Below are 23,554 nucleotides of genomic sequence, written 5' to 3'. Positions count from 1 at the left end.
GTCCTGTGTGTCCACCGTCGCTTGGAGATATAAACTATTCCTCATCTGTCAAAAGGGAATGGTAATAAAAGTAGCTTGCTCATAATGTCGCACATGTAAATTCCTTAGCCTTGCGCAAAGAACTCAATGCTAATCATGATTATTGAAATTTGTTGAAATTCCAGTATTGGAGCCAGAAGAAATTGGAAACTATGTTTATTTTTTCTTAAAGATTTTATTTATTTATTCATGAGAGACAGAGAGAGAGAGAGAGAGAGGCAGAGGGAGAAGCAGGCTCCCAAGGAGCAGGGAGCCCGATGCGGGACTCGATCCCAGGACCCTGAGATCATGACCTGAGCTGAAGGCAGACCCTTAACCATCTGAGCCACCCAGGCGCCCTGGAAACCATGTTTAATTACTGACCTATTTTCCCAGACTATTTAAGATGTTAGCAGTGCTATTGCTAATTCTGATAAAGGTTACTGGTAAAATATCTTTGTGAGGGGCACCTGGGTGGCTCAGTCATTAAGCGTCTGCCTTCGGCTCAGGTCATGATCCCAGGGTCCTGGAATTGAGTCCCGCATCGGGCTCCCTGCTCAGTGGAGAGCCTGCTTCTCCCTCTGCCACTTCCCCTGCTTGTGTTCTCTCTCTTGCTGTCTCTCTCTCTCTCTCAAGTAAATTAATAAAATTAAAAAAAAAATCTTTGTGAAAAGTCTTTGTCTTTTACCACTAAACTAAAATGATTTGATCTTTTAGCATATTACCAAAAAAAAAAAAAGAGAGAGAGAAAGAGAGAGAAAGGAACTTAGGGTCATCCCATTACATTACAATGATAACCTGCGAGTGTTTTAAGATAGTTATTGATCTTAGAGATCTTTTGCACCATTCATAGTTTTTATTCCATATATACAAACAACACTTTAAATGTTCCTGAAATTATGCCTGCAAAAAAAATTTTTAGGATTTTAAAAACTAATCTCACTTTTAGAAGAAAATATGCCATTTTATGTAAGTATCTATACAAGTTTCCGCTGAAATGTGTTTTATCCTCTATCTCCAAGTGCTTAATTGTATAACTGAAGAAAATTTGGCTGATTTTACTCCTATCTAACAAAACCTTTTTTAAATGGGGTTTGGGAGCTAAGTCTCTCTGGTTGGCTTTGACTTCAATTTTCCTTCTTGAGCATTGGCCAGAGTTGGAGCTTGTGAACTAGTTTCTGATGTAAAAGAATCTTTTATTTGTGTGGGTGTTTTGTTTTGTTTTGTTTTGTTTTCAGAGCTCCCAAAGCAGGTACACACCTGGGTATGACTTGTACGAACTTCAGGTAAGCTAATTTACATACTCACCTTTCCTGATCTTTCAGGTTTCTTTTTAAAGAAAAACTTCCTGACAAGGGGTTGGTAATATCTTACCATTGTAAATACTTGATTTCGAAGTTTTGTTTACTTTGCTCTAATGAGCAAAGTTTACTTTTGCTCTAAAGACTCCTGTCTTTATTAACTAAAAATATTATTCAATCAGAAGGTAGTTATGGCAAGTTCACTATTAAGTTTCATTTCCTTTTTCTTTTGGGTCCATTAGATACCTGTGGAGGGAGGACAGGAGCAACAGACTGATTCCAGCAAAGGGCGATGCCTGAGGAGAACGGTCAGTGTCCCTTCCGAGGGCCAGTTTCCTGAGTACCCACCAGAGGGCGCCACCAAACTGGGTAAGCTCATAAAAGGAAAAAATTCCTAGCTTTTATCTGGTAATTTATGGGCTTGTTATTGAGTGTTGGAATACACAAAACATCCTGCTTTTCCTGCGAAGGACGTTGAAATACAGTATGTTAATGTACAGTTAATAGTCATTAGAAACTTCTGTTCTTTACAACCAAGTGGCAACAAAGTTATTTTACAGAGATAACATTTATCTGAGTGCTAGTACCTTTGCTCTACAGTCCTGGGTCAAGTGTTGTTTCTGAGTTTATTCCTTGCCTTTAAATTTTGAAAGAGCATTAAGTGGTCTTGTTGAAGCACTTAGATTGGTTGGGGGCCAGTGTTGTGTAGGAACTCGGCATTGCGTAGTTTGTGCCCTGTTCACACAGCTACTGATGCTGCCTTATGTGATGTCGGATCAGGTAATAATTTAGCTGAGCTGATTTACATGTCCCATGTAGATTATATTCATGGTTGGATTGGGTGACAGAAAGGAGAAATAGGGAAAAAACAAACCACTTCAGTTGTTAACACACCAAAGGAATTAACGTCAACATCAAAACAACTTTTTCCCTGTTTCCTACCAAGTGTGTTCTGTTTGATGATTTGTGTGCTTACCAGTGGATATATCATTAGATTATTAGACAGGTCAGGTAATTTTAAAGAAACATAATTAAGATTAAACAAAATAAAAGAATTTGAAAAGTAGGGAGTGTTTTGGTGTTTTGCATTGTTGTATTATGATTTGCTTAGTGAACCTAGACATTAAGTCATGGACATTTCATAGGTAGATAATATGGAATCATTTATTGTCTCTATGTTGTTTAATGGGGATCATTCTGTGATTTGGGTTGTATTTTTGAAAATCAGGGTTTGGTTTTTTGGGTTGGGTTTTTTTGTTTTTGGTTTTGGTTTTTTGTTGGGTTTTGTTGTAATCTAGTTGTTTTCTAGAGATTAGTCAGGTGAGCAAACACTTTTCTCCAAAGAGTCATTCTTGGAGAAATCAAGATTTCCTCTCATCTTATTTACACTGTACTTCTTTAGTATGTGTTCAAACCAGTTTAGATGTGAACCTAAATTATGTTGCAAACCTGTCTGGGTGTAACCATTTTATAGCCTATTTATATTTCATACAGGTTCTATGTGGCTTGGACTGGCTCAGAGTCACCTTCTTTCACCTCTTTTGCTGTCATTATTTGTAATGTTATGTTGATGACTCTCTTTGCCACTTCTCCGGGGACCTTTGACTGTTCGAGCTTTGGCCCACAAAAGTCGCTACTTTTGAGGAAGTGTAATCATAGTCTGAAGAATTATTATGGTTTTCTAGAAGAGAGAACTATATAGTGATTCTTTAAAAATCTCCACCATTCCAGGTACTGGTCCCAAAGATAAACTACGATGAGTGGCCAAGTTGTCTAGTCCAGAGCCAACCTTCTACCTCTGTCCTTGACTACAAGTGTGTTAGCCATCCAGACTCACGGTGTCCATGATCATTTTTGGAGTGGCTGTCCTAAATTCGCACTGGAAGCTAGGGCTCATAAGTACCAGAGGGGAAAAGACTACTTTTAGAGCCATCCTTCCTTACATGCGAGTCTAATGTTGAATTAGATAATTATTCTGTTCTATTTTTGCCTCCTAGGGATTTGTCTTTAGGCAAAATTTTCTGCTATCAAGTATTTAATTGAGTAGTTGTTGTATATGTAACATTCTGTCCCAATCCCTAAGAATGAAAAGGGATGTAAGATATGATTTCTGCCTTTGGGAATTCTTACATAGTTAGGAAGATAGATTATTGATGACTAATTACAGTACCTGTTGTTATTGTGGCATATTATATTGTGTGGCTTTTATTTTTTGTTTTTTAAAAACCCTTTCATTTATGCAGCAAATAGTTATTGAGTGACAACTATGTGCCAGATGATGTTCTAGGCACTCAAGATACAAGGGTGAAAAAAATAGACACAAATCTGTCCCTTTGTTGAGCTTGCATTCTATTGAGAAGTGACAAACAATAAGCAAGAGTAGTAAGTAGAATATATGCTGTGCTAGATGGTGATAAGTACAAAGAAAATAAAGTAGGGAATGGGGATAGGAAATGTCAAGGAAGTATAATGTTAGCTAAGGTGACCAAGGAATGCCTCTTGTTAAGTGACATTTGAGTAAAGATCTGATAAAATAATGACCGTAAGGCATATGGATACTTGAGGGTGAAGTGTTCCACCCAGAGGAACAGCTAGTATAATGTAGGAATATGCTTGGGGTGTTACAGGAACAGCATACGTGCCAGTGAGACTGGCATGGGATGAACAAAGAGGAGAGTAGTAGAACATGACATCACTGAGCTCTTTGGCAAGCAGATCATGATGATGTCGTAGGTCATGATAAGGGTTGTGACTTTTACTCTGTGAGATGGGGAGCCACTGGCTTCTCTAGAAAGAGTTGGGATGCAAGAATGAGAGTTCAGAGACCAGTTTGGATGCTATTGCAATAATCTACACGAGAGATGCTAGAACTTGGGCCACAGTGGTAGTAGTGGAAGGGCTGAGAAGTGGCCATATTCTGGATTTGAAGGTAAAGCCAACAGAATATCTTGTTGGATTGGATGTGGGACGTAAGAAACAGAAGAGTGAAGAATTTTGGTTCGAACAGCTAGGGGAATAAAGTTGTGATTTCTTAAAAAGGAAAGACTGGGTGAAGCACATTTGAAAGTGGGATTGATCAGGAGCTCAATTTTGGACATACTGAGTTTGACGGTCTTAGTAGACATCCAAGTGGAAATCAAGAGAGTGATACAGACTGGAGATAACAATGTAGGCCTTTAGCAAATTGATGGTATTCAGAGCTATGAGGTTTAAATGAAATCACCAGGGAAACATGTGTAGGTAGAAGATGAAGGCCTGGAACGACCTGTGGAGGTTGGGAAGATGAAGAAGCACTGGCAAAGAAAAGAGAACAAAAATCCAGAACTTTGTTTCCAGATAAGACAGTTGTATCAAGTGTGTATGGGGCAAACCTTCTGGTCTTGCATGGTTCTTGCACTTTGCAAGCTCTGGATTCTCTTTGCTCTTCTCCAGTAGAGGAACCCCAAACACTGATCTGGTTTTGCAGATGTCAAATCATAGTACACAGTCATCTATGGAGAAATGCCCACTCATGAAAAACAGGCCCCTTTTACTCTACTTCAGAGAATTTATGACAGAAAGGAGCTCTGGGACCGTAAAGGATCTGTGAAGAACGTTTATAGTGGCTGCCAGTATAACTACATCAGAGATTTCAAACTGGTTAAAGAACTTTGGAATGTAAAAAGATGGGAAGGCATATATTTGTGCCTCATACATTGTTTAACATGGGCAAATTTACACTGATGAGAACCTAATAAATGTCAAAAACAGGGAAAAGAAGTGGGGATGGGGTATGAGGCAGCAGAGTGGGGAGTGGTTAATCACAGAATGTACTTCTCACTCAGCACTTCTCAGACTCTTGCATTCAGCAGTTTACATATTACCCAAGATACTAAAATTTACATATGCACTGGCATTTGACACAGATTTTGATACACCAAATTCTTCTCCACTGAAAATGAGATGTTTTCTTAAGGCATATGAACATCATCTCTAGAGTACCCATCTCCAGATTTAGAAAACCTAGAAAAAACTACTTACTCTTGGTGACAATATCCAGATTTTAATTTGTTCATCAGAGATTTTTCAGACCATGGTCAAATTCAGACCATGCGAAGCATGATTTGCTGAATTTTCAAAAGGAAATTACTTCTTCAGATATTAGGGGTCTTTGCATACTAACAATATTGGGAGGTACCTAAATTAACTGTATGAACTAGAACTAGTAAAGGTTAATTTTCAATGTAACCTACCTGAGTTCAGCTTAAAGAAAAAAAAAAGACCTGGGTGGCTTAGCCAGTTAAGCATCTGCCTTCGGCTCGGGTCATGATCTCAACGTCGTGGGATCAAGCCCCACGTCAGGCTCCACACTCAGCAGGGAGTCTGCTTGAGATTCTTTCTCCCTCTGCTCCTCCCCCTGCTCACGCTCTTGCTCTCTCTTCCTAAAATAAACGAATGAATGAATGAATAAATAAAATCATAAAAAAAGAAAAGCCTCAAATACCTTCCAAGAACACTGTGAAATAGGGGAAAGGGGAAAGCTGAGCAGTGGGCAGCATTTTCATGAAGTGTACATTGATGGAAGAAACTGTCTACTACCGCATGTTGTCTATGCCTGGCTGGTGGATAGCACACAGGTGAGCTGGGAACTGTCCATTCTGTTTACAGCATTTTTCTGACGTGACAGGAAGGTTCATGCTCTCATGCTCAGATGGGCAATACAAAGTTGGAGCCTGAAATGAGCAAGAATACTTGTTTGCAGATAACATCATAAACATGATAAACATAATGTAAACATAAACATAACCAAAAAACTGGCTTAATTAGAAAATGCTACATATAACTCCATGCTTTCTCAGTTCTCAGACAGAAGGGTCAAACTGAACTGGCAAATTCAAAGCCGGACATCTGGTAACTCAAAACTACAGAGTCTCATGCCTCTGTTGTATTATATTATGATAAAATCTTTAAGTTTCCCCAATGGTCCTACTTACAAGATCTCTGGATTTTTGAAAAACTGTGCCTGTGGTAAGGAAATATGCTTCCTTATCATGGAGTCCTCAAAACCCAGAAGCATTTGATAAATATGCATAAAATTATAATTTAACATAGTACGCCTTTGATATACACTAGCAAGCCTTAGGAGAGAATATATCAAGTCTTTTAGAGGCAAAGTTAGCTGTCCACAATTTTTATGTTTATGTAAATGAAGAAGCCAAAAATTTTAAAATACCACCACCAATAAAGGAACCAAATTAGAAAAACATTGAGGAAAGCCAACCCTGTACCTATGGGTTGCTAAGTTTATTAAGTGATAAAAATTTGAGGAAACTTTGAAGAAAATTAATATTAAAGCAGAATGTCCTAAGGCATTTATAAAATTATTATAAAAGTTAACTCTTAATCAAAATTATTAGAGGATACTGATTATTCAGATCTTAGCTTTAACTCTGACCTTCTTTCTGTATTAAAGTAGCCTTAGTTCTAATTTTATGTATAAACCATTGATAAGTCTCTTTTTATTCCCAAAACATTGTTAGGGGTATCTAGATAATTTATGAGACATTTTCAAGGTGCTAGAATCTTCTATAAATATATAGGGTGGTAATAATATTGAAAGAAAGAGATATGTGAATAATGAAGATTTAATATTATAAAAAACATATCCTTCCACTTTTCAAGCAATAGAATTAAAAATGCCAATAAATAATTCCTGTGTATGGCATAGTACTCAATATTGAGATTGGCTAATATTAAACATATATAATATACATAATATAATGTTATATATATTCTATATATATAATATATATATTATATATATAGAAACAGGTCTTGTGCTTTAGGGTAATATAAATTGGCTGATACTAAACTTTTATGTATATATTAAATGTAATATGTAATGTTATAACGTAATATATAGTGAATTTATAATATATATATACATACATACATTGGATATATTTTATATATATAATATAACCAATAGAGGCAGAGCTGCACTTTAGGGTAATATGTATTTAAATGACCAAAACAGTTATGAAAAAGAATCAGTAGCCTGATGTTTTTAGCTCAGAACGTTAGAGCTCAGTGGATAATAGCAGCCCTTGGGTTTTTTTTGAAGTGTCTTAATAAATAAACTAAGACTGTATCACCCACATCTAGTGAGTAAGCTCATGCTAAGATAGCTGCATAATATCTAGTCTTTATACTTGCATTCTGTAATTTCTAGATTTCAGTGATAACATACGTTATTTGAGGAAGGGTCAAATGAGCTCAAGAATTATCAAAAATATTATGGATAAAGATGGAAGACCCTGGAATAATGTCCCTGGAAGCTTTTGGTTGGGTAGTTTTGAGTTTTCTTAAAAACCATGAGCCAGTATAAATTCTTTTAAGTCTGTAAGATTCTATAAGATACAACAGGCAATACTGATGATAATATTCTAGAAGAATGGGCTTGACAATGTAGGTTAAAATAGCCACGTACCCAGTCAGTTCTATAATGTGACATATGTATTTCTAAAAATCACAACACTATGCAAAATCGTACAGTAAAAATCACAGGGCTTAAGGGAGAAGGGGATCAGAGGTACTATACTAAAAAACTGTTCAATGACATATTAAAAAGGATAGGAACTAAATAAAAATGGTAGCACATTTTTACATGTGTTAAATGGTTGCAAAATACATAAATACTACAATAGATATAGTACTTCACCTTGAAAAAAAATCTGAGAAATTTACTTATGGTAGTAGGCATCGGAGTAGTTTATAAGTTGACTGTGAAGTGATGGAAAGAGGGTTTTTTGGAAACTGAAAAGAACATTGTTGTTACACAAGATATGCATGAGTGTGGCTCATAGCACATGCGGTGAAGTGAAAGTAGCTGGTAGGTGTTCGAAGTATGTATGTAGCCGAGCATTTTGTGTATTCCTACATGGCTTGCTTCAGCTGGGCGCAGTGTTCTTTGTTCACCTAGTGTCTCTCACAGATGAATCATGCATAAACAAACAAATTCACATAGTCACAGATTGTGCCCTGTTATATCAGTTGTGGCGTAACGTTCACATTTTCAAAGCAAGCATTATAACAGAACCGACTTGCCTACCAACCTGATTTAATCAGGTTTGTCCAGTGGAAAGAAGTAGCTTGCATTTATTAGCCATCTGAATTCCAGAATGTCGGTTACTTTTGAACATATTCCTAAATTTCTTTTGGAAGTTATTTAGAACTCAAAACTAGTATGAACAATATAAAAAACTAGTACTTAAGTTCTCAAGCTAACCAACTAAAGCCAATTTTTATTTTACTCTTATGAGCTGGATTTAGATGAGCAGAACATTTTTCTCTGAGGAAATCAGTTCTCATTTTAGGTCAAGGTGCCAGATCACAGTTCCTTCCAACTTGTAAATGCAAGTTTGGGTTCCCGATTTGTTCTTTAACTTCCTCCCATCCTCATCTTGGCATGGCAGAGATTTGTTCACTTCTGTGAAGGTGGTTCCAACGCAGTGCTAGTTGGGAGTTGCCTAACAACTAGGGGTGGGCTCAAGGTTATTGATTTGTAGTTATTTCATAAAATTTCCAGCAGATGGCAGTAAAGTTCCTAAATGAGAGATTCCTTTTCTGACTTGTGTAGGTCATTTGTTTAGGCTATTGTCACGGTTGTTGTAAAGCCAGAAGACCAGGGGAAGGAGAAACCATGAAGGAAGTCAAGATTGAGCTGTGGGCCAGCTGCTTGCTAGGTTTATTACAAAGCTGTATCCTGTGTCTTAATATAAGTTAAACTTTTTTTTTTTTAACACACCTAAATAAAATAGGTGTGTGCCTCCACCTTGACTATATATTTTGTAACAATCTGGAATTCCTGGCTAGAATTTTCAAATCTAGTTCCACATCATGAGAAGCCCCACAAACATGCAACTCAATACAACCCAGCCTGTACCTTCAAGTTCTATGGGGATCTGTGCCCAAGAGCACTAGAGTAGAATCCTCTAACATGTGATGCCCAGGCGAGCGGCCTCTTTAGACTAGTCCTAATGCAATATTAATCACAGCACACCACCGTGGTGTTTGGAGAATTGAGTGGCATGAGCACTCAGGAATGGTTTTTAGATTCTTGGACTTCTGGGAAGAAAAAAGGTGGTTTGAACATAAGCATCTAATTGTATTCCTTCCAGAAACCCCACTATAACTATATAGTAAAAGGATTTTCTTTTAAAGACACGGTCCTTGAAGGATAAGGAGAATGAGAGGGAAGAAAGCAACCAGACAAAATAATAATAACAACAATAAATTGAAAGCTGAAAAGCAAATGGAATGTGGTAAATAACCTAGCTGACTTGAGAAAGCCAAATCTTAGTCTGGCAATGAAGAAAGCTAAGAACGAACCTGATTTTTACTACAGAATCTTTAAATAGTGCAGGAATTGCTGGTATGAGGAACAAATGGTATCTAGGTCTCTAGGTCTCTTCTTCTCCATTCCACTGAATAATTGCTCTTCCCACCCCTGCCTCTATTCTAACATAAGATGGCAAGTTAATTCCGGGGCAGGGTTGCGGGGGGATTCCAAGAGTCTCTGGATTGGGGCATACCAGGCAAAATTGAGAGCACGGAACACTTTACCAAATACAAGGAAATTAAGTGAACATCTGAAGACAGAATGATGAGACCCCTCCACCTGTCTTTCCTCACTTGCCTTTACCCTTCAGGCAGGAGATTGGAAGGGTACTGTTTGGAGTATTTAACCAGCCCAAGAGGAAAGATCTCAAGATACGGACATTCCCAACACTAGTAGACATCTGAAGAAAAGCCTCCAGCCTGAAAGAGAAAAAACAAAAGGAAAAAGGAAACTTGGAGGAACAGAGACAGTCAGGGAATAGAACACTTAAAGAAAAAGCATCCCTACCAGGTAAAATACTACATACGTGCAATCAGAACTGAATATGATACAAAGCCAAAGAGCTGCCATGTATTGAAAAAAATTGTAACAAATAAAACTAAGTAGAAGTATTGGAAGATGAAAATGAGGAAATATCCTAGAAAGTAGAGGAAAAAAAAGATAAAATAATTAGAGTGCCAGTCTAGGAAGTCCAGCATCAAAACAGTGAGTTTCAGAAAAAGAAAAACAAGGCAAGGAAATCATTAGCAAAATAATTCAAGAAAATTTTCCATAAGTAAAGATAGGAGTTTCCAGATTGAAAGAACGTCCTATAGCAAGGCACATTTTTGGGAAATTTCTATTTTAATTTGTCTTTGGTGACATAGAGACAGTCTTTTTTTTCTTTTTTCTTTCTTTTTTAATTAACAAATTATTTGTCAGAGAGAAAGAGCGAGAGAGAGAGAGCACAAACAGGGGGAACAGCAGGCAGAGGGAGAAGCAGGCTCCCCCGCTGAGCAAGGAACCCAGTGTGGGACTTGCTCCCAAGATCCTGGGATCACGACCTGAGCCAAAGGCAGACGCTTAACCGACTGAGCCACCCAGGCGTCCTGACATAGAGACAGTCTTACAAAATTCCAAAGAAAGAACAAACAGATTATATTCTAAGGATCAGAAATCAGAATGGCATGAGACTTCCTATCAGCAACATCAGAAGCTAGAAAACAATGAGGAGTGTCCTCAAACTTCTGAAGGAAAATAACTTCCAACTTAGAATTCTATGTTTAGCTATAAGCCATTATTCACACATGAGAATAAAATAGACATTTTCAAACATGCAAGATTTAAACAAAAAATTACCACCTACACATCATTTCTCCTAAAGTTAATGGAATTTATTCTTCACCAAGAGTGAGTAGGATGTGGAATATAGGATAGGAGATCCAACACAGGGGAGAAGACAAAGGGACCCCTCAGGAAAACACTATAGCGAGAACTGAGTTAAACAACTCTATACTAGCTGTAAAATGAGGACGACCAGTTCAGATTACAGCAGTCGGAAGGCTATAGTGAAGACTTCTCCAAGAAGGTAAAATTGATATAATGGAACGAATTTAAACAACAGATTTAGGATTGAAGCAAATTTGGATTGATTCAACAACAAGCACATAGAAATTTAAACAAATGAATAATCAGGCAACAATTACAGGAAAAACAAGAATGTAGTTCAGGACATAGAGAATGGTTGTATAGCACCTTCTACATATTAGGCCCTTTGTATATATTAATTTTTTAACCTTTGTAAATCCAAAAGGTACTGATTTACAGGTAAGGAAACTGAGGCACAGTGAGGTTAAGTAACTTGTCTAAATACATAGGCAGCTAGTAAATGGCAAAGATAGGATTTGAACCCAGGCACTCTGCTTTCAGGATCTCTCCTTTTGACCACGGTGCTGTATTCTACATAGGATTCACTGTGTGGCTGCATTCTGTATAGCACACGTAGTCACAATATTGCTTATCCTTTATCGAAATTACTACAGAACTAAACAGGGACTGTGAGAGAGTAGGAAATGTCTGTGCACCTTCTAGGGTAGTAATGGAGGAGGAAAGAATCAAATTCTCATCTTCCATAGTGGAAAGTCAAAAGATAATGTCTAAAATGGGGGAAAAATTATAAATATCAGTACAACTGTATTATTTAAGATTTGATGGTAACTACCAAAAGAATTGGCTAAGAGAGAAAAAAGTAGCTGTTAAAACAGTGTTAGGGGCGCCTGGGTGGCTCAGTTGGTTAAGCGACTGCCTTTGGCTCAGGTCATGATCCCGGAGTCCTGGGATCGAGTCCCATGTCGGGCTCCCGGCTCAGCGGGGAGCCTGCTTCTCCCTCTGACCTTCTCCCCTCTCATGCTGTTTCTCTCTCTCTCTCAAATAAATAAATAAAATCTTTAAAAAAAAAAAAACAGTGTTAGAAGAGGAGGGCTGGGTATTGCCATTTATATTAACCAGACTTGTGAAACTACTAGACTCTAAACTATGAGCATGTTTTATTAACATAAAAACTTAAAAAACAGAGAAAGGCATACAGTTTGACAGAAAATTAATATGTCATTTACACACAAGAAAAAGATGCTATACCTCATTTATAGTCAACAAAAGCAAATTAAAACTACAATAAGCTGCCAATTTTTACCTATAAGATTAGCAAATCTAAAAATGTTTTGGAAGGCTAGAAGGAAACAAGCATTGTAGTCCTCTAATGCCAAATTGTTTCTGTAGAGGGCAGCCTCTACAGGATGCGTTTTGGCAAGAATAACCGCTCTGTTTGCTCCAGAAGCAGTCTAATGTCTAAGAATTTGTCCTGCACATCTACTCACACGGTCATTGTACTATTGTTCATAATAACACAAGAGCAGACCCAACCAAAAAATACATCCATAGGGGATTCTTTAAATGAATCATGTTAAATCTGCATAATGGACTACCATGCATGCACCTATCAAGAAGTAGCTCCATGTGTAGTAATTTGAAACAACTTCCAAGATACATTGTTAAGGAGTTGGGGGCAGGGAGCAAGTGCAGAAATGTGTGTGTATATTATACTATGATTTCGGTAAAAATTGCCAAATGCATATAACCATTTGTGAGTGTATATGAGTGCACGTGTGTGTGTGTGTAACCCTAGAACTATACAGAAGAAGCCTTTAGCAAAGGTTGCTTCTGAGGAGAAAACTGGGGACCTGATGGGCCAGAATGTGAGGGAGACAAACTCGCCATTATCTGACCCTTTTCAACCTTTTAACTTTTAATCCAATGAAGAGGTTAGTATTCTTAAGTAGTAATAATGACAGAAATAATCATAACTTTAATAAAGATGGAGAAAGAGAGAGAGAGAGAGGGAGGGAGAGTGAAAGGGAAAGAAGAAACCTACCTGTCCTAAAGGGACATTTCAGTTCTTTATGTTGAATTTCAAACACAGGGAAAACAATGAATTCAAATCTTATACAATTAACTGGAAAGGTATGTTATACTGATGCCAACCAGTGAGTTGCGCATACTGAAATACGCTGCTTTAAAATTAGCTGGGTTTCATCTCACTCTCCAGTCACGAATTTGTAGCAGGACGTTAAGTTGACCATTAAAACAGCTTAGTGTTTACTTATCTCCAGTGAAGAAGAGAAATTGACTCTGACTAAAGAAGACTAGAAACTCCTTGACATTTTTATGTTAGATGATTATAACGTAATAGATTATAAAAGTAACTCTCCTGGATTTTTCAGGAGTATTAGAAAGGATATTTTCTTCTCTTTACCTCTTTGTTAAATAAGACCTAACGGAAATAATGCTGGGAACAAGTTTTCTGTGGGTCATCAATGCTGTGCCTATGATTTAATGTATCTTTGTTTGTATTTCTTCAGACAGATTCAAAACCCAAAGACCGCTATAGTAAAATACAGAAGAATTTGTTCTATATAGATCTCCTGTAGATACCCTTTCCTCATATGAGAAGGTTGGAGAATGCAGTTGTTTTTTTTTTTTTACCTTAGGATTATTTTTTACTATGTTTCTTGTAACATTGGGTAATGAGAATTCAGAGACCATTAGTAAGAAAAATTGTTTATAAGTAATTTTAATTTGTTTCATTTCACAGTTTTCCAGGAAGTAGTATTAGTCATAAGTCATACTGGGCTAACAAAATAATCCTCTTCCAGCTCTTAACATGGTCCCACCTTCCCACTTCAGATTACAGATTTGCCAGTGACCTATACAGAAACTAAATAAATAAAATATGAAGTAGGGTTATTAGACAGCTGTTGTATTTCAAACCACCATTTTATGAATCTGGACTACTTTCTAATGCCATTGTTAGCCTCATGGTAAGATTTTATTTCTTTTTTTCCCCCCTAAATATTGGGAAAATTACTTTTTAGTGTTTCCTCAGTATTGGGGGTATGTATGATAACGCCATGTATCCTGAAGTTTGGCAGTCTTTTTCTTCATTCCACTAATCAGAATTCACCAGCATTTATTTACATCTGAGAAACCGCTCTTTTTGTCCCTAATACTGAATGTACATCCTTATTGTTTGCAGCAAGTTGTTGGTAGTATCTTCTTTACTAGCTTGGAACCTCTTAGCAGACAGGACTGCTGCTTCCTCACATGGGTATCGCCACAGCCCCCAGCAGGTTTTGTGCTTTGTTGCAGGCTTAGTGGGTGTGTGTTGAGTGAATGACCGAGTGAGATGCATTAGCGAAACCCTTGCTTGACATTTTCAGGTGAAGCACTTCAAAGTGAAAAATCATCTTAGATGTGGGAAGTATTTTTTTTTCCTGTAGGGAAAACCACATCCACTCCAGAGAAATATTTTATGAATGCAGTTAGAGACTTACTAAATATCATTGTGCTGCCACAAGAAATCCAGACAGTTATAGCCACAACTTGGTTCTGATAAGTGTGAAGCTGGTAACTGCCATGGTCCAAGCCAGCGGGTCACGGTGTCGGGTGTGCCTGTTTGCTAATGTCAGATATGAACTCTTACACTGTGCTGCTTGTTGACATCGTGCTTGTAGTAGTGAGCAAGGTATCTATGCTTATTTTTAAGGTTTTGTTAGTAGTAAATAGTGTGTATTTGATATTTTCTTGTTTCTATACAGAATGTAATAGAAAATAAATTCCTTCAATGAAAGAAAATGACTTTTTTATTCTTTTGCTGCATTTGAGCTTGATAGCATGCATAAACATGCATGCTGTTGTTGGAGTTTGGCTATTTAAGTGATTAATTAGCATATCAAAATCACACAAGCAGTTTTAGCAGCTAATTCACAGACAGAGGGTTTATGGCTTTAAGAAAGAAAATTCACGTTTGTGAATAGAACTCTCTGTTCTTCTGGAAGGACTGCCTTTATCAGAGGCACTTGTGGGGCAGTGGAAATGGCACAGGCTTTGAAGTTGCCCTAACCTGGACTCAAATTTCATCTCTTCTCATCATTAACTCTGAGCCTCAGCTTCCTTATCAGATGAGCTTTTTATTATGATTTGAAAGAGGAATGCAGGACAACATAAATTTTGATTTGAGACAAACTTCATTTTTCTCTGATTCTTATAAAATCATGGAACCAGTGAGATAATAGAGTAGGTATTATATTTCTCAGTTTGCTTGGATGGCTTTAAGTCAACCCAATAAAGAAATTTGAGGTGTGACAAGTTAGGAGACATCATGCCTCTGTCCCTCATGACTTTCCTCGTTTATTTTTTCTACTTTTACTTGCACAATTGGGCAAATTCCTTTCTTCTAAAGTGTAGTTATAATTCACCATTCTGTTATATAATAGAGGTAGAAGGATGGGGATGGAGTTGTTTATAATGCATCTCAAGATTTATTTTTGAGATTTAACATGGCTGCCATGGAACCTTTTCCAAAAGGAAGATAGATGATTCAGATACTTTGAGCAAAATTAACTAAACATTGCTTACTTCAGTTGGTCTCTCACTTGTGCTCTCTCCTCACCCCCCACCCCCCACCCCCGTTTTTGGTAGTCCAGGATTGACTAAACTATCTACCAAAGCCTTTTTAGTTTATGTTTCAAACAAAGGATTTATGAATCAGATTGGTGGAAAATCTATTGGGTTTGTGTCCAAAACAGACTGGAGCTGCCTCCAGGGATGAAGAATGTTTTGTTAAGACCTTCTTGATACCCACCTGTCATCTGATGTCTATAGTAACAATACTTAACATGAGAAGCTCCCAGGTTTCTCATTAAGGTGTTATGTTTACTGAATTGTTTTGATTACTTACTTTTTTCTGAAATCTACAGCCCATTTTCTTTCCTCTTCAGAAATTTGAATGTTAACTTTTCCCCCATTTTAGTTGATATTTAATATAGCACAACAGGAAATTTCCATCCATTTCATTTTTTCTATCTGCTTATAAAAAATAATTTGTATTTTGTCTGTTGTTTGGCATGTTCTTTCTAACTCTAGAGAGTGGAGAATAACAGGAAAAAATTCAAGGTAGAAAAGAGTAAAAAGAACATGAATTCATAAGATATAAAGGAAGTAAAAGACTGAATTAGAAAGATAGAAAGAGAGCTGGTAATAAAGATTATTTTATCTCAGTACATTTTTTCACCTAAAGGCCTTCTGATTTTTTCCCTCTCACTTTAATCAGGGTAGTGCCATCAAAGAGTCAAAAACATATTAAACAAATCTTTTGTAATTAATTTTCAAAAGTAGGAATTGTAGAGAAGTATTCAGATGTATGTATTAGGAGCCAAATGAACTGGGAAGAGAGCCAGTGAAGTAATTCATTGACTGTGACTGAAAGGAAATGGAGACAGAAAAATACAGTTAAAATATCAGAATATCATTGGTAGTGCACATAAGAATTAGATAAAAATAGCCTTGGAGTAGCCACTGCAAGCTAGAAAGTTCTAATAAGCCTCCCAAAAAAACTGCAGGCACAATGGGAGGGAGGAGAAAATTTGGCCTCCTCTAATAAGGTTTGACATCAGTGATATAGCGTAGGGTTATAGGTGAAAGATGAGCTTGTACAACTAAATGTGTTACTTTGATTAAAATTAGAATTACACTTTTATTTTCATAAACGTTTCCAAGGCTTAGCAATAAATTTAACAGCTCTGCTGTATTTATGCCTACATAATACATTCAGGTATAGGACTTGTCTTAATTCAGGCTGATCTAGCAGAATACCTAGACCGGTTGGCTTAAACAGCAAGCATTTATTTCTCACAGTTCTAGAGGCTGGCAGATCCAAGGTGTGGTGTCTGCCGAGGGCCCTCTTACGGGTTGCAGACCCCTGACTTCTTGTATCCTCACACGGCAGGAAGATGGCACGGGTGCTCTCTGGGGTCTCTCTTAAAAGGGTATAAATCCCATAAAGTTCCAAGTGCACATGATTTCTCACCTGAAATTGTATTCCAGGCTAACGTATCTGTCAAGTAATAGAAGGGGTAGATCGAGAAGGATGAGAAGAAGACCGAGAGCATCCCCAGAATATTGGTGAAGGGAAGTCTCAGTGTGGCAGTCATGTGCTGGCTGGGGTAGCAGCCAGTAATGAATGAATTCTGTCTATTAAACTTCATGCATCATTTAAAGAACTTCTTTACAAAAACCAAACAAGCAAGCATGTTTGGCACTAACAGTACTCAATAAATATCAAGTACAATTAAACATGGAACAAGAAAGCACAGTATATTTTCAGCATTCTCCAATTCATCATACTCTTTTAAATTTCACGTTTACATGTATGGGTATGATGTAGAATTTAAAATGTACATCATAAAAGTTGTAAGAAATTTTGAAGGTTAGTAGGGGATAATTTTAATTATGCAACAACTGATGTTACAGGATAAAGGGTGATCTATAATCAAATCTTATAAATTCAAGCCTAGAACTTCTGTAAGGATAATACCATATTTTTAAAATCAATATTGTGCCCAATTTCTCTTGCCAATGACATGGAAACCGTTTTATTTATTTCCTGACGTGAGGGGTAAAGGGATGTCTCCAGTTCCCATGCGTAGATATCCCTGTTCTTATTTCTCTGGATGGCCTCCTGAGAAATGTAATAGTGAGAGTGTGGTTCTGCCCTTAGTCACCAATGACTGTTTCCTTAGCACATTCGTTAATGTCTTTTTTTCTCTCAATTTTTGTCACCCATAAAATATCACTGAAATATTAGGCTTCCCTAAAATATAGCTATTTTTCAGTTATTGTTACAGCCTATTGTTAGTTATTGTTACAGGGTTAGGCTGTAACATTTTAAGACCAGCAGGTTAAATACATTATTTCATTTTAAATTAGTTCAAAAACCAAAGCCGTTTGCTCTCTAAATTTACGGTATCCTGGGGCAGATTTATCTGTTAATAGTAACCACTATTGAAAGTAGGTTAAAGAATGGTACGGCCATATACTCCTAATTCTTGAATATGCTGAAAACTAAGTTCTTTGTTTTTATTGGAATTCATTGTTACTGTCACTGAAACAAATCCCTCAGAAGATTTTCAAGTTTTTTATTGGTAGTGAAATTTTTTTGTCTTTAGCTTCAACAGTAATAAATTTAGATATCATATTTTATTGCCAAGAGAAAATATGTTATGCCTTGTGATAGACAGAAAAATGTGGCTTGTTTCAAAGCAAATGGTATATCCTTGCATGCAGTATTTGTGTTGCTGAACTGCATTGTGTTTTTTTTTTGTAGGATCACTGTTTTGGAACTGATAGTGAATTGATTACATGCCTCGTGCTATAATTCTGGTGACTTTTATACTATTTGATTATGCCTTTTCTGGAAAATATCTAATTCATTTCTTATAGAGCTTTTTTTTTTTTTTAATAAGGGAAAAAGAATATCCATAGAACTGAGAAAAGGGGCCCCTCATTCTCTTGAATTGGATTTCAAGATTGATTGGATTTTTCCTGAGAACACACGGTCTGGGGCCAAGTGACTGAGAGTATCTCCCTTCCCCTTTCCTTAGTGTTCTCTTCTTTCTTCTGTTCTCTTCTATCCCCCATATCCTAGGACCCAGATGTTCAGAAAACATTCACACATTATCACTCGAAATTATCATTCTCAAGTCAGGAGCTCTCAGATTGCGGGGAATAGAGCTGTGTCCGATTGCTGAAATGAAACAGCACAAGTGGAATGAAATTCAGTATATTGTTCTAATAGACGTATGATTCATACACAGTAAAGAAAAGAGCCACAGCTGGTGATAAAACCAAATCTAGAGCAATATATAAGCTCTTTTATAAAATTAATAATAATACAGAAAATTTGGGAAAATACAGAAAGCTGTGAAGAGGAAAAATAATAACCCCAAAATGCCACTTAAGATAAATTTGGAAAAGTAGTTTAATTTAGTATACCATAGTGGTTAAGAGAAAGCACTCCAGAGCCAACTGAAATATGGATTCTGGCTCTACCACTTGGTGACCTTGGGCACGTTACTCACTCAAACCTGTCTGTGTCTCCATTTCCTCACATGTAACATGGACAGCACAATAGCATTTACTTCTTAGGTTGTCTACTTTAGAACTCTTTTTCCTAGGAAACTGCTGTTAGAATTTTCTAATTTTTTCCCTTTTTTCCCTTTTTTTTTTTGATGCTCCATGACTTATCTCTTGGAGTTCTACTAGATTTTAGCTTGCTTTAGTTAGTTGCAAGGGAATAATGGAAATTGAGTGAAACTGAATGAACCTGAGGTATGCAGTAGTGTTTTGAATTATGTAGTATGTGTGTGTGTTGTTGTATTAGGGGGATGCTAAAGATGACTGTACTGTAACATCTGTCCTTTTTCCAAGTGGATTTTATGGAAACAGTAGCCCACAGTTGTGAATTTTCTTTAAAACTAAGACAAAAACAAATGCCTAGTGACTTATTTTATGGAAACAGTATGTGCAGCATATGGGAAAGTAGACCAGTAGTGCTTCAGTTGTGACAGGGGATTAGCTTCATAGGAACTTACCGAGCTTCACAGATAATTGTGAATAGGTTTTGAAGCCACTGAAGAAAATGAATTTTTGAAGGCTTTATAAAAATACAATTTAAGCTCTCTTTTTAAATGAGGAGAGACAATATCACAGGCTTGTCTTTAGCTCTCTGAGCACATTCAGAGATACTGTCCATTAATACCCAACCCTATCCCCAAATGCTTTTAGTTGCTTTTTGTTGTTTCTTAATGATTTTTTTCCCATAGAAATAGAAGCGTTGCTTTTGTACCTGTAGCATATTCTTACTCACATGATGAAATAGAACTAGAAAAAGATTTGCTTGTAGTTTTCCACTTAAGTTTAGCTTATTTTTCTTTGAAATATGGTCCTATTCATATGAAATTAGGAAGTTGACTGATCTTTGATTTTGCCCCCTCTCTATAATGCTTCCTCTCTGCCAGTTGCCGTTTCAGGTGAGGAAATGCAGTGTACTAAATCCTCGTAGCTGGAAGAGCAAGGTAAAGATCTTCAAGTCTTTTTAATGCTTTTTTATCAGAAGAGAAGCATATATATATGTGTGTGCTTGTTGTGGTCCCAATATACAAAAATAAACTTAAATAAAAATGAGAATTTCAGAAGCATTTCTGAAAAAGTGGGTGACTTTAGTGTTTGTTATTCCAGTTACAGACAATGATTTCCTTTTCTAGTATGAACTCTAAAAAGAATGCCGTGGGAAGACCACAGTATCAGAATGCCAATCTGGTTTATGGGGAGACCTTAATAGAAATTGTGTTTATGGTTAGAAGCAGCTGTGTTTCTGATCACCTGCTTCAAAAGACGAAGGACACAGATAGGCTGGTGTGTACCTCAGCTTGCCTGCTGCTGAGATGTGTTTGTGCTTGGAAGAGGAGAAGATAGGTATTAACAGGTTTTTTTTTTTATTTGTTAATTTGTTTGGTAAGAAATAAAAGTGATGTGCCTGTCATTTTTAATTATATGCAGTTAGCTTATTTTTTGTGTTCTTTGATTTTCAGAAAATCAGGCATTTGCAGAAAATTATGCAGTCAGGGTGTCTAAATGGTTCTCACATTGACTTCTATAACTGTACCAAAGTCAAAATTTCATACTTACTTTTGTAAGGGGTACGGGGAAATATGCTATCTTTATTCATTAAAATTCAAAGTGTGCTACTTATTTGATTCATAACTAGAAAAATATTATCCTAGCCTTCTAGGAAAAACAGTATTGGGTTCCTGGGCAGCTCAGTTGGTTAAGCATCTACCTTCCGCTCAGGTCATGATTCCAGGGTTCTGGGATCGAGTCCCGCGTCAGGCTCTCTGCTCAGCAGGGAGCCCACTTCTCCTTCTCCTTCTGCCTGCTGCTCTGCCTGCTCATTCTCCCTCTGCACACCCCCCGCCCTGTCTCATGAATGAATAAATCTTTTTTAAAAAAGAAAAAAAACAGTATTTGTTGATACTGAATTTGGAAACTCACATAGATACAGCCTTCAAGAGTCTATTTGTTTATTCAACAAATATTTATGAAGTACTTTTTCTGTGGCAGATGCTCCACTTTGCACTGATACATCAGTGAACAAAGCAGGTATAGTCCCTACCACCATGGAGTTTGTAGGCACCAAGATGAGGAGCAGGTAGACATCCAGCATATGAATAACTAAATTGTAGTTGTGATAAGTTCCAGAACGGACAAGAACAGAGTGTTATGTTAGTGTGCAATAGGAGGACCATAGTTTGTCAAGGTGACCAAGCATTGAAAATGAATGATTCTCTCATTTATGTTTGAATTATAATATCATGGAATTCCAGAATTGGAAGAGATCTTGAAAATTATCTGGTCCAACCCTTCATTCGGTCTTTGAATCTTTTTAAATATTCGTTTGATCGTTGCTGATATTTGACCATTACTGGCTAATAAAAAATGGCATTTTCATGTAGTTCAACCTAATGCACTATTTATTAAATATGATGTTGGATCATGGCTACATAAGATGAATTAGTCAAGACAACCCTACCCAACTCTCTATACAGAGAAGAAATGTGAAACCAAATAATTACAACATAGTGATTATTAGCAGAAATAAAATGGCTTAAGTGGCCTGACATATCCAAAATGAACATGCTGAATACTGAGTTGAGTATTCTGAGATCCAATATATCAGCTCAAAACTCCTTCATGGACATGAATTTTGGCCAATGTCTAACTTGAGTGGATGGCTAAAGGGTGAAATATTTACTCATGCTTCTCTAGCCTCCTGGAGAACTCCTCCCTAGTGTTGTAGGAGATTAAGATTTTATCAGTCTCTTCAGTCTCTACCTTAGAAGCTGCACTTCCCTTCCATAGTAGCACAACACATGGCTGTGGGTTCATAGAAGGGGAAAATGACTCCCAAGGAGCAACTTTCACAGATCAGGATTCCACCTGGTCCAAGTAGGTCCTAAATGGGTAAATGATGAAATGACTACCCTCCCTTGGTGTATAATTCTTTTGCCTTCAATTAGTTACTTGAAACCACACAAGCCTGAGATGTATTCCTTTACGTTCTTGTTTCACCACATGACATATACAGTGCTAGATTCTGGCATCAGAAATACGTGTGCTGTGCTCCCTGTCCTCAAGATATTTCAAAGTACTCCTAACTCTAGATACTTATGAAAGGTTTGCTAAGTGAAGTATATTCTTTCATCCATCTATTCATCTGTCTATCATTCATTAAGTACCTGCTGATGCCAGACATCATTCTAAACTCTGTGAATAAACTGAAAATAAGACAAAGCCTCCGCTTCCCCGCTTTGTTTCCCCACTGCCCCCATCCCCCATCTACCTCACATTCTGATGGGGAAAAGGACATTAAACATCAGTACATAATATAATGTTGGGTAATGGTGAGGGCTGTGAAGAGAAAAAATAGTACAGGGTATAAAAACAAGCACAGAGGAGAATGTGATCAACTCTGGTAGAAAATAAGGTAAAGAAAATAATTTTAAATCTGGCTTTTGAAGGAGAAATAAGAGTGGACCAGGTGAGGAAGGGACTTCCAGACAGAAGCAGCAACACCAAGGCTAGAAGGCATAAAACCGGGAATTAAAAATAGTAATGCATAAAAGATTACAAAAAACGATTTAATGTAAAAATAAAGCATGGCATAGGAGCCTCTTTGACGAGTGTTGAATAACAGAATAACATCATATTTGGGTTCCTGTCGTCAACAGTGGTTCTCAGATTTAATCAGGTATCAGAACTCCAGGTTAGTTAAAAGTGCTTTTTCTAGAACACAATAAACCGTTGTTAGAATTAACCTTCATATATCTGAAAATGTCATTTTTGATCTGACTTTGGAGCCAGTCTACGCTTCTTTAAGGTTAATTAACAGTAACAGATTCTAACATTTTAAAATATATTTAAGAAGAAAAATTCACACTTGAGAAAATTGTATATGGGAACTTTTTCTGTCATTTGGGAAAAGATTGCTGTTACTCCTTTTTCTCATCAGAACAGTAGCGTTGTTCAGTAGCATAGTTTGAGACCTACAGCACTGCAGTGTATTCAGCAAATGGACAGTCTCCTATGTGGGAAGAATTAGGGAGCCACCGTCTCTTACAGAGGGGAGCCCTGGAAGAAAGCTATTTCCAGGAGCTCTGACTTGCTGTTCTTGACCTGAAATCTCTCTGCCTTGTAACTTAAGACTCACTGTCCTCAGTTCTAACTCTTGGGTTATGGAAATCGTGATCTATTTCTTAGAAAATAGGAATAACAAGTAAAAATAATTTCAGTGTGCTTTGCACAATTTTAGGGTCGATTATAAGTGATATTTAATACTGATAAAGCTGTATTACCTTTGGGGAGAAGAGCGTAGTCGTTGTTGGTGTGTTGTTTCCTACAGGGCAAGGTGGGATCTGTGGTCTGA

At 37.0% G+C, this 23,554-nt stretch overlaps 1 protein-coding gene across 7 annotated transcripts in view; it reads left to right on the top strand.

The window, feature by feature from the left end:
• The window catches only part of RASAL2 (RAS protein activator like 2), a 349,893-nt gene that overhangs the window by 183,509 nt on the left and 142,830 nt on the right, over positions 1 to 23,554 (top strand). For all 7 annotated transcript variants that reach the window (XM_088016941.1, XM_088016940.1, XM_028092076.2 and 4 more), the window contains exon 3: positions 1,562 to 1,688. In XM_088016941.1, coding sequence (XP_087873067.1) covers positions 1,562 to 1,688 — 127 coding nt within the window. The remainder of the gene's footprint in view (positions 1 to 1,561; positions 1,689 to 23,554) is intronic.

Source organism: Eumetopias jubatus, unplaced genomic scaffold (assembly GCF_037043125.1).
Source record: "Eumetopias jubatus isolate StellerSeaLion01/CBP00866 unplaced genomic scaffold, mEumJub1_p1.0 scaffold_12, whole genome shotgun sequence".
Lineage (NCBI taxonomy): Eukaryota > Metazoa > Chordata > Mammalia > Carnivora > Otariidae > Eumetopias > Eumetopias jubatus.
The sequence above is the reverse complement of the archived record's forward strand: the minus strand, read 5'-3'. Positions and strand labels throughout refer to the sequence as shown.